Here is a 12,220-nt window from a genome sequence, read left to right as displayed (position 1 = left end):
ATATTTTCCTTCTCCACTTGAGTTTTCTAAATCACGTTTGACAGTTGAAGCAAAAATTATACTACTATATGATATGGTTCTCAACATATGTAGATGAAATATTTAAGGTAACTATAGCAGGGGAGCATAAAGAAATTTAAAATAAGATTTCTACTCTTCACTCAAACTAGTAAAATGTCTATACCAGTTGATTGTGATAAGTTATGTATGTATTACGTCAATGCCTGGAACAAGCAATGAAAAAGCTATACAAAGAGATACACTCAAAAACATTATAGATGAATTTATTTATATATATATATATTTATATCTAAATTTATTATAGATAATTCAAAATGGAATTCTTGAAAAGATTTAAGTAACCCAAAGGAAGGCAGGAGAAAGAAAACAGAATGAACAGAGAAAACAAACAAAACAAAAAAATTACCAATTTATGCCCTAACACATCAATAATTGCATTAAGTACATATGATCTAAATACAACAATTACAGAGGTTCAGTTCAGTCACTCAGTCGTGTCCGACTCTCCGCGACCCCATGAATCACAGCACGCCAGGCCTAGCAGAGTAGAAAAAAATAATTCCAAACTTATATGCTGTCTACAAGAAACTCACTTTATATATAATGGTGTCAGTTGAAAGTAAAGGGATATAAAAAGACATAAGGGAACCATTAATCAAAAGAAAGGCGTGGCTATTTTAATGTCTATATTAATATCCTATAAAATGGACTTCCATGCAGAGAAAATTTCCAGTGACAGAGAAGCACGTTACATAATAATTTAAGGGTCAATCCACCAAGACACAGCACTCCTAAATGCATCTTCATCAAACAACAAAGCTGCAAGATATGAGGCAAATAATAAAACTGAAAGGAAGAATAGAAAAATTGACAATTATACCTGGACACTTCACCTCTTTCTCAACAACTGACTGAACAATTATACAGAAAATCAGCAAAGACAGAGAAGAATTCAGCAACACCATCAACCAACAGGGGTAAATCAACATTTACAGAAAACTCCTTCAAACATCAGCAGGATACACATTCTTTTCAAGTGACCATGGAAACATATACCAAGACAGGCCATATCCTGGGCCGTAAAACAAACCCCAATAAATTTATGGGAACTGAAACTGTACTGGGTATATTCTATGGAAACGAACCAGAAACAGTAACAGAATAACAGGAAAATCTACAAACACCTGGAAAGTAAACAACATACTTCTATACACAGGTCAAACATGAAGTCCCTAAGCTAATAAAAAATTAAGAGTGATGAAAAGATGCTCAACATTACTCATTATCAGAGAAATGCAAATCAAAACCACAATGAGGTACCATTTCACGCCAGTCAGAATGGCTGCTATCCAAAAGTCTACATGCAATAAATGCTGGAGAGGGTGTGGAGAAAAGGGAACCCTCTTACACTGTCGGTGGGAATGCAAACTAGTACAACCACTACGGAGAACAGAGTGGAGATTCCTTAAAAAACTGGAAATAGAGCTGCCATACGACCCAGTAATCGCACTCCTTCCGATGGTGTATGCCTCGGTGTGTGGGCATACACACCGAGGAAAACAGAATTGAAAGAGACACATGTGCTCCAATGTTCATTGCAGCACTGTTTATAATAGCCATGACATGGAAGCAACCTAGATGTCCATCTGCAGATGGATGGATAAGAAAGCTGTGGTACATATACACAATGGAGTATTATTCAGCCATCAAAAAGAATACACGTGAATCAGTTCTAATGAGGTGGATGAAACTGGAGCCTATTATACAGAGTGAAGTAAACCAGAAAGAAAAACACCAATACAGTATAATAACGCATATATATGGAATTTAGAAAGATGATAACGATAATCCTGTATACGAGACAGCAAAAGAGACACAGATGTATAGAACAGTCCTTTGGACTCTGTGGGAGAGGGTGAGGGTGGGATGATTTGGGAGAATGGCATTGAAACATGTATATTATCATATGTGAAACGAATTGCCACTCTAGGTTCGATGCATGGTACAGGATGCTCAGGGCTGGTGTACTGGGATGACCCATAGGGATGGGATGGGGAGGGAGGTGGGAACACATGTACACCCGGGGCAGATTCATGTCAATGTATGGCAAAACCAATACAATAATGTAAAGTAATTAGCCTCCATGAAAAGGAAAACATCAAAATTTGAGGGACACAGCTAAATCAGCACTAAGAGGAAAACTGATAGCACTAAATACTTATATTAGAATACAGGAAAAGTGTCAAATCAATAACCTAAGCTCCCACCTCAAGACATTAAGAGGAGCAAAATGAACCCAAAGCAAGCAGAAGGAAGGAAATAAAGTGTAGAAATCAGCGAAGCTGAAAACAGAAAGACAATAGGGAAATTCAATGAAATAAAAAGCTTGCTTTCTGAAAAGATCAATAAAACTGACAAACCTATAGCAACTCTGAAAAGAAAAAGAGAAGATAGAAATTTTCAATATCAGAAATGAAATGAGATGTCACCACAGAGCCAGCCTGCAGACATCAAAAGGATAATAAGGGAATATTATGAACAACTGTACACACTAAATTTGACAACTTAGAAGAAACGAATCAATTCCTTGGAAAGCACAAACAACCACAACATATCCAATATAAAATAGATAATTTAAATAGTCCTATAACTATTAAGTGAATTGAATTGATAATTTTAAAACTCAAAAAAAATATTAAAAATAGTTCAGTTCAGTTCAGTCGCTCAGTCGTGTCCAACTCTTTGCAACCCCATGAACCGCAGCACGCCAGGCCTCCCTGTCCATCACCAACTCCTAGAGTCCACCCAAACCCATGTCCATTGAGTTGGTGATGCCATCCAACCATCTCATTCTCTGTCATCCCCTTCTCCTCCTGCCCTCAATCTTTCCCAGCATCAGGGTCTTTTCAAACGAGTCAGCTTTTCACATCAGGTGGTCAAAGTATTAGAGTTTCATAAGAAAAGTGTTTAGCATAAAGAGTGGCAGACTAGCTAGTACTCAATAAACAATGGTCATTACCATTTTATTTAAATCATCACAACCTCTCTTGAGGAAACTGAGGTTTAACAGAGATGAAATCCTTTGCTAAAAAGTAACAGAGTCAGAATTTGAACCCAGATCTGAAGGCAGTGCCAATTTCCCTAGAATTTAAGAGTCCACACCACAGCCACCACCCTGGGGATGTGCCAAACAATACTTCCTTTATAGATAAGAAAACTGTAAAGGAGTGAGGTTTTGTCAAAGCCCCAGATATATGCTTGCCAACTAACTTCCCCCACTAGTGTACAGCAAGGTTTCTCAAAAGTTAGGATACATCAGAATCTACCTGCTTGTTAAAATAGACTGCTGGGTTCCAACCCAAGAATTCACATTTTTAACAAATTTCCAGTTAATGAACCACATTTTGAGAATAACAGTGTACAGTTATGATATATTAGCCCACCCATTCCACAATATCAGAAGCTGTCACACTCCACAGAATGGGAAGGAATTGAGACAGAATAATGCTCTAAATCAGTGGTTCTGAGAGTGGCTCCCACTCACATACTGAATCAGAAATCCTGCGGGTGGGGCCTACCTATCTTATCTTTTAAGAGGTCTTCCAAGTGATTCTGATACACCCTAAAGTTTGAGAACCACTGCTCTACAAATCAAAGTGCTCTTCAAAATCCAGCCCCTTACAATAGAGGAATGGAGCTCTACCATTGTTTTTTCCACTTTTCAGAACCTGGTCTCAAGCTAGATAATTCTAATTTCAAATCCAGACTCAAAGAGTAACTTAACTTCCATGAGTTCCAGATTCTCACCAGCAAAATGGAATAGTCATCTTCCGTGTTATAACCTTTCCAGAAAGTAACATGGCATTACTAATCCCTAACTGGACTTTAAGAAATCTGGCCTTTGGAAGTCATCAGAGATATGAACAGATTTATATCATCTACAGGCATCTGTGGGCTTGTTTCCCTTGTGGCTCAGACGGTAAAGCTTCTGCCTACAATGAGGGAGACCCGGGTTTGATCCCTGGGTCGGGAAGTTCCCCTGGAGAAGGAAATGGCTACCCTCTTCAGTATTCTTGCCTGGAAAATCCCATGGATGGAGGAGGCTACAGTCCATGGGGTCGCAAAGAGTCGGACACGACTGAGAGACTTTCACTCACCCACTCACAGGCATCTGTGGGCTTAACTATTGTGGGCAACCATGAAAAATGCATAATATTTAGCAACTTTCAATTATGCTAAAGTACTATGAGCCTAGGATGTGTGCATATGTATGTGTGTGTGTGTGCATGTGTGCAACGCACTTAGCAACCAAGAACAGCCACCCACCAAGGACCTGATTCTCAGCTGGCTTCCTTATTCTCTGGCAGTCCATAGAAAAGCATGATAAGAGATAAAATTTTGGCCTCTTGCATAGGGAAAAAAACTAAGGCAGTTAACTTATGTCAGGGTGTGCACAGAAACACAGGACTCACCACAGAAATGTGATCAAGGAGGGGCCTGGCCCATAAACACGTTTTCATATTGTAAATTTGGAATTCTTAAGGCCTCAGTAGTATTCCTTATAAATGTCAGGTCTCTACTGTGCAAAGATGCTTACCACAATGTTTTCCTTTTTGTTTCAACGAGCACCCAAATAAAAATGCCAAACATTTCCAGAAACCCTGAAGTTTCCCTCACATCATAGTATTATTTATAATATAAAAAAGTAGAAACAACCTAAGTATCCAACCTCAAAGGAAATGACCGAGTAACTGATGACACAGATATATAATGGGATATCAGAAATCATGTTTAGATCAATATTTAATGACCTTAACTTTATAATGTTAAGTAGGAATAAAAATCATGTTACAAAATGGTGTTTATAATACAATCCCACACTGTATTGGGTTGGCCAAAAAAATTGGTTCAGGTTTTTCTGTAAGATGTGACAGAAAAACCCAAATGAATCTTTTGGCCAACCCAATAAAATACATGTTTATATTCTAAGTCAAACGATGGGAGTTAATGCAACAAAAAATTAAACAGTAGATTGTGCTGGATAAAAGGCCCATGGATGATTTTTATTTCCTTCTTTATTCCTTTTCTGTATTGTCTACAATAAACATGTCTCACTTACATAGTCAGGGAAAATTTTTTTAATATTATTTGAAAACGAACTAACTTTCAGGCTTGGATTTGCATTAGATGTGATAAATGTATGCCAAGTCTCTGTCATGGGCCCTGGCACGCAGTAAGCACTCAGGAAGCATTCATTCCTATTTCCTGTTCCCACACTGCACAGTTAGGGTCTCTGTACTGCGTGCAGAAGTTCACTTTTCAAAGTTTAAACCTACACAATCCAAAGCAAGGGCCACAGGCAATGAATCAAGAAGATTCACTCATTTGTTCACTGAAAAATGTACTCAGCATCTATTATATGTTTAGCATTGAACTAGGTTCTGAGGATACCAAATATGAAAAGATTGCATCTCTGCCCTCAGGTAGCTCTTGCTAATTAGTGACAAAAATATACTTATAACTATGATATGATGAAATAATTACTTTCAATAAGAATATACATAAAGTGCCATGGGAACCCAAAAGGAGGCCTTCTACAAAAGAGGTATGCTATGAGTTGTAAATGGAAGGACATTAGTGGGAATAGCATGTGCAAAGATAAAAAGGCATAAGGAAGTATAAAATTTTCCCAGACCTATAAGTAGTTCAGTCTTTCTGGGATATAAAGAACAAGGGAGGAGGAGTGGTGGTAAATGAGACTGAACAAGTATATCACAAAAGGTTTTGTCTGTCGCACAAAAGAGACTGATTTTTATTCTGTAGGAGGATCACTGAAAGAATTTTAAGCAGAGGAGTGACTTGATCAGCACTAGCAAAGATACCAGGAATCCTGAAAGACATCTTTTTTTTTTTTTTTCTGAAAGACATCTTAATCCCCATTTATTTCCAGGGGAAAGAAAAAGACCCCATCATCTAGGTCCGCCCCCTTTTAAATGAAATAATATGAGGCAGTGAATAGAACTCTGCACCTGGCACACAGTAAATACTCAACAAAGATCAGCTGAATATGAATTTGGATGTGCTGCATGGGGCAGTCCCTGCTAAGAGTAGAATTTTACCAGTACCAACACCTTCAGTTTGGTCTTGGGTGTGGTAACAGGAACACCTCCTTTGGAAAGTGCACATGTGGTCAGTCACTAAGTCACGTCCGACTCTTTTCAACCCCATGGACTGTAGCCTGCCACGCTCCTCTGTCCATAGGATTTTCCAGACAAGAATACTGGAGTGGGTTACCATTTCCTCCTCCAGGGTATTTTAAACCCGCATCTCCTGTGTCTCCTGCATTGGCAGGTCACTAGAGCCCCTGTGAAGTCTCCCTTTGAAAAGGACTGATAACAACTGAAAATTCTAGAACCTAACAACATGCAACAGCAGGAGGGCGCCATACACTGTTTTGTTGTACTCCAATGTACAAATCCTCTCATGGTTTTCTTTCCAGAGCTGGGACAGGAGTCCCAATAATGGGATAACATTACAGGTTTACTCCACACACTAACATTTCTGGAATCCTGGGTGACAGGTGCTTATATGCACACATGGTTACCTAGAGGGAATTCATTAGTGGTTTTACTCCTACTGTTTTACCCAATATCTCCTCTGCTTAATTCAATTTACCTGGATGGTTCTGCAGGTAATATTGTAGAAATAAAATACTACTGCATTTCTGCCTCCATTTACTAGGTGCATGCAAAAATGCTTTGTATTAGATATATTTTATCTAATAGATAAAGAAAACACTCTGTCTGCCTGAAGACAAAGAGACTCAGAGAAGCAAAGCAACTTGTCCAAGGTCACTCTGATAGTAAGCTGCAAAACCACAACTCAAATCCATGTCTGTTGGACTCAAATATCTCAAAAATGCAGTACAGTCTCTCCCAAAGCCAGCTTCTGAGGAAAAACAAAATTACCAGAATACAAAGATGATACATTCTTTGTAACTGAAAAGAAAGTATTTTTCTAAGGAAAAAAAAATAAAAAATAGAAGAAGGGTTCAAAATAGAAATACACATAGGAAAAGAAAAAAGAGGAGAAACCAAATGTCAATGTTAAGCTAGGCCATAATCTACAAGGAGGGATGTAAGAACCTGTGTCTGGGGGTGGGTTGGACCTAACTGTCCCAGAGAGAGGGGAAATTATGTTTCTGAGGAGGAACCTGAACCAGAGAAAGGAGTAAACCAGTGAGCACCTGGCCACGGCACCCTGTCCAGGGTGCCCTGCCCTCCTTACCTGCCATGAAACCAGTCCTGGCACATGTCACACTCGATCATGAAGCGGGTCACATCGTAAGGCAGCCGACAGAGGCAATACACTGGTACTGAAGCCATCTTCACCAGGCCTTGGAGCGTTCTGCAGTGGGCCAGGTTCTTAGCTTCAAAAGGAGCAGGAGGCGGCAGCACGCGTCCCCTCTGGATCAAGGCTGGGCACAAACGACACTTTTACAGAGTGAATCAGGTCCCCCACGGTACCAACCCTCAGCTCTCAAATGGACAGTTACCGCTGCTGCCAGGATGCAACACAGCTGGTTGGGGCTGTAGGGGGCAACTGGAGAAAGTCCACGGGCCGCTTTAACAAATAAAGAACAGCGCTCTGCTCTTGAAGCTTTATTTTCCCTCCTCACCTCCTTCAGCCCCCTGGGTCAGTGATAACTTCTTTCCGGATTTCAGGGAAAGATCTGACGCCTTTTCAGGAAGCTCCTTTAATCTTTCACTGCACCCTCTCCTTGTTAGCAACGCTGCTTCCCAGGGCTCTCTTTATTATGACGCAAACGACAGCCTAGAGGGTGAGGCTGGGGGTATCTTAGAAAAAGCCCCTTCTCTCACTCCAAAAATAGAGGCAACAAGAGAGAGAATAGGGACCCCTGGAAGTCCTCAGATTACTCGAAAATTATCTCGATGCCTTCAGGAACGAGGCAGACAAGACTAGGCGCCCAACTAAAAGCACAGTTCTGGGGTCGTGTTCTGAGAGTTTAAATGATCTGCTCCTTCACTTTCAAAATTATTCCATCCACTACCAGACGGGAGTCTCATCACCACAACAACTGAAATAAATCTCAATCCCAAAACTGATCAGCTCACCCACTACTTCAAAGCTGACAGGCTTCTGTTGCACCCCAGAAACTCAAATAGTTCACTTCAAAACCCCTGAAACTGACTAGAATTTCCTCACACTCCGCAACCAAGTGAGGATTTTCCTCCCACAGCTCTGAAATTGGCAGACATCTCCTCACAGGCCCCTCAAACTGACCAAGACTCCTCTGCCCCCTTAAAACTGACAGGTATCTCATCACAGATCCCAAAGTGACAGGAACATCCTTCCAGCCCCCGAAACTTAGGAGAATCTCCTCACGCCTCCCAAACTGACAGGAACCTCCTCACGCCCCAAACCTGACAATAACGTCTTCGGTCCCGAACCCTACAGGGACTTCCTCATCTGTAAAGCTGCAGAGAGTCCTCAAGCCCGCGCAGCTCAGTCCTACCGAACTGCCGGCGGCCAGGCTAGCTCCGGAGCTGCTCAGCGCCTCGCTCAGCGGGAGGCTCGGCCGGCAGTTCCGGCCCCACAGGCTGCGCGCGCCGAATTGTGGGATCGTCACGGCAACGCGGCGAATCTCGCTCGCCTTACCCTCCAACCACCCGCTGGGTCTCGCTGGCCGCCCGGCGGTGCTTCAGGGCAGCCTTCTCCACAGCTCTGCCTTGGCCCCGGCCGTTAGGGCCTACTGGAGCCCTCGGCTCGGGCCTAGTCCAGCGGCCGCCCAATGAACGGGCTAGCGGCGGCGTCGCTGGGCTGGCAGGAGATCGCCGCGAGCAAACCAACGAAGAAGGAGACGAACCGGCGGCCGGGTTGGAGAAAAGCAGTCCGGAAAGTCGCTGGGAGATGCTCAGTGGCGGTGATAGGCAATTCGGAGTAGTCAATAAAGTTTATTCAAAACAACGAGGAAGTTGGGGCGGAGAGGGCAGGAGAAATACGGGATAAACAGCTACCATGTTGAGAGTGGCGGCACCGCCGTGGGGAGGCGACCCAACCGCCATCTTATGAGGTCCGGACTCGCGAGGTAACCGCGGCAGAGGCGGGCCCCGGCTCCCATGTGACGCCATGAGGGGCGGAGCGTCACCTTGAGAAGCAGGGCGGGGCTCGGCCACCTTTGGACCGGCTGGACTCCCCAGGTACCCAGTCGACGCCGAGGACCCGGAACCAAGAGGCGGAGAGGCCGCCATCTTAGGCGAGGCAGGCACTTGGCTCCATTTTGAGTGGGGCCAGAGCCTTCCCTGGCTTCCCAACTTCCTCCGGGCAAGCAGGGAGTTAAGCACCCACCGCCAACAGACAATGACACACACACATTCTCTCTGTCTTCCCACTCCTCCCCAGCTTCTTATGAGAGGAGGTGAACTCTGCGACTGTGCGCCGCAAACTTAATAGGTGGCGGTGGGGGGAGGGGGGGTTGGGGGTGGGGGGGGGGTTGGGGGTGGAGGGGGGGGGCGAGTACTCACAGAGGCTCCTGTTCGCTGAGCACCTTCAGCAGGTCGGCCTGTTTCACAGGGTCTCCAGGTCTTTAATCTTCACACTGCAAGAGAAGCTATCATCCCCAATTGAGGACACGGGCTTAGGGAAGCCAAATTGCTTCAGTTTCAGAGCCAGAAAGTTGAACCTTGCACCCTCTACGACCCCTGGGGGTCCTGCCCTCAGTCCCTGCATAAAGCCTCTGTCAATTTCCCAGCTCCCTCTGAAATCTCTCTTCTTTGGTACTTCCCAACCCTGTCTGGGCTTCCCTGGTGGCTCAGCTGGTAAAGAATCCGCCTTCAGTGTGGGAGACTTGGGTTCAATTCCTGGGTTGGGAAGATCCCCTGGAGAAGGGAAACACTATGCACTCCAGTATTCAGGCCTGGAGAATTCCATGGACTGTATAGTCCATGGGGTCGCAGAGAGTCAGACCCGAAAGAGCAACTTTCACTTTCACACCCACACCACCACCACCCCCCCCCCCAGTTCAGTTCAGATACAATTGAAGAGTTTCCATGCACCTGCCCCATGATTTTCTTACTACAGCCTGAGGATGGAATAGAAGAGGTTGAGGGGATGGAACTCCAACACATGCTTCAGGGTGGCGCTGGTTTTCTCAGACAGTCTAGAAAATTCTGCAGGAATCCTCTTACTATTTCATTTTCTTGACGGGTCCCACTGCTTTAGAAAAGAAAATGCGTGTGTGCACACTGATTTCCTAAGTGATGAGGGGGTTAGGCCCTGGGGATTCCGTTCCATTCCGTCGCTCAGTCGTGTCCGACTCTATGCGACCCCGTGGACTGTAGCCTACCAGGCTTCTCCGTCCATGGGATTCTCCAGGCAAGAATACTGGGGTGGGTTACCGTTTCCTTCTCCAGGGGATCTTCCCGACCCAGGGATCGAACCCGGGTCTCCTGCATTGGAGGCAGACGCTTTAACCTCTGAGCCACCAGGGAAGCCCTTGGGATAGAATGATGAAAAAAAAGGGACTCTGCAGTGGGAAATTGCCAGCCAGCTCAGGAGACAAGGCTACAAGTAAACGATTGGAATACAGCATCCAATAAGTACAGATCCGTTCCGTTCTCCGTTCCGTCGCTCAGTCGTGTCCGACTCTTTGCGACCCCGTGGACTGTAGCCTACCAGGCTTCTCCGTCCATGGGATTCTCCAGGCAAGAATACTGGAGTGGGTTATCGTTTCCTTCTCCAGGGGATCTTCCCGACCCAGGGATCGAACCAGAGTCTCCCGCATTGGAGGCAGACGCTTTAACCTCTGAGCCACCAGTACAGATACCTCTTGCAAAATGTAGAATGAGGCCAAGAAAGTGCCTCAGAAGCCGCTTGATGATGTCAAGGAAGATTTCAGAGAGACTTGTAGAGTATATAAAAGTTCACTAAATTAACAAGAACATTGTGTGTAAAAGGATTATGATGTACAAATGGGATTCCCAGGTAGCTCAGTGATAAAGAATCTGCCTGCTAATGCAGGAGATACAGGAGATGTAGGTTGGATCCCTGGGTGGAAAAGATCCCCTGGAAAAGGAAATGGCAACCCGCTCCAGTATTCTTGCTTGGAAAATCCCATGGACAGAGCCTGGTGGGCTATAGTCCATGGGGGTTGCAAAGAGTCAAACACCACTGAGTGTGTGCACATGCACAGACACACACACAAGTGAACATTGTGTACAAATGCATGGATGAACATGGGAAAACATTTACAAAAAAGTTGACTGTTCAATTTTATCCTGTAAGCTATAAGAAATCACTATAGTTTTTGAGCAGAAGCAACAGAGTCACATTTGTGGCTTAGGCAGAGGACAGTCCAGGTTTAGTGGGACCTGAAGCTTATACAGTTTGTGAGGTTCATTTCACTAGGAAAAGAATATAGACTTGCAAATTCAAAATTACATTAAAAGGTAAAGTTTTTCTAGAAGTCATTCTTATACCTGGGTAATAACTATAAATGGAAATGGAACAAACATATAGATGTCCCCACTAAACCCAAACTAAATTTATCCCACAAATCAACTTCTACTTAGATGAATCTCAAAAATGTCTGAGGCAGCTCCAATACCACCTACAAGGAAAATGTGACCAAGAAAACTCTCAGTAGAAAGGGACAGCAAGTTTAACCAATTGTGGTTTAATTACACTTTGTAAACTTTATAAAACATATAACCACATAACCATATGGTGGGTGACAAACCCTGCAGCTAAGCTTTCTTAACTTCACACAAAGGCAGAAGGATGTTTGTTTAAGCAGCACATATATTAAGATTGAAAAGACACTGAGAAGATTAAGCATGGTCCCTGTATGAGTATGACATACAAATTTATGAAGGATTCCATAATAAATGGCAGAAAAGGGGGAAGGCAGAGAGGAGGCAGTTTCAATTGTCATGAAAAAAGTTGAGGCCTGAATCAGAATAGTTGCAGCAGGGGGTAGAAAATGATAAGATAAGTGGGGTATTTTGGAGGTTTAATAGGTAGGGCTAGGAGATTAATTGAAAATAGTAGATGAATGAGTGAAAGGAGTGTGAGTTCATTTATGGATTGGGAGTCATTTCTGGATGACAGTGCCATTGACTGAGCCAGGGTACATAGAAGGAAAAGCAGGTTTCATGCAGAAGAGACTAAGTTCAGTTCT

The 12,220-nt window shown here is 43.6% G+C and overlaps 1 protein-coding gene and 1 non-coding gene across 9 annotated transcripts in view; one reads left to right on the top strand and one right to left on the bottom strand.

Annotated features, from left to right (window-relative positions):
• Window positions 1-9,126, bottom strand: part of PHF8 (PHD finger protein 8) — a 105,868-nt gene extending 96,742 nt beyond the window's left edge. Inside the window, exons 1-2 of one of the 8 annotated variants that reach the window (XM_088834139.1) lie at window positions 8,701-9,126; window positions 7,309-7,498 (exon numbers count right to left, since the gene is read on the bottom strand). In XM_088834139.1, the coding sequence (XP_088690265.1) occupies window positions 7,309-7,406 (98 nt within the window). In that variant the 5' untranslated portion in view covers window positions 7,407-7,498; window positions 8,701-9,126. The other 7 variants (XM_055438066.2, XM_055438067.2, XM_055438071.2 and 4 more) reach the window with 7 other exon arrangements.
• A 2,694-nt stretch (window positions 9,127-11,820) lies between these two features.
• LOC129535312 (U6 spliceosomal RNA) lies at window positions 11,821-11,928 on the top strand. The gene has a single exon (XR_008681586.2). It is a non-coding gene; the product is annotated as a U6 spliceosomal RNA (small nuclear RNA).
• The last annotated feature ends 292 nt before the right edge of the window (window positions 11,929-12,220 follow it).

The sequence above is a fragment of the Moschus berezovskii genome, chromosome X, assembly GCF_049115385.1.
Source record: "Moschus berezovskii isolate FMDL1 chromosome X, NW_MosBer_1.0, whole genome shotgun sequence".
NCBI classification, from domain to species: Eukaryota; Metazoa; Chordata; class Mammalia; order Artiodactyla; family Moschidae; genus Moschus; species Moschus berezovskii.
This window is presented reverse-complemented; position numbering and strand designations above follow the sequence as displayed.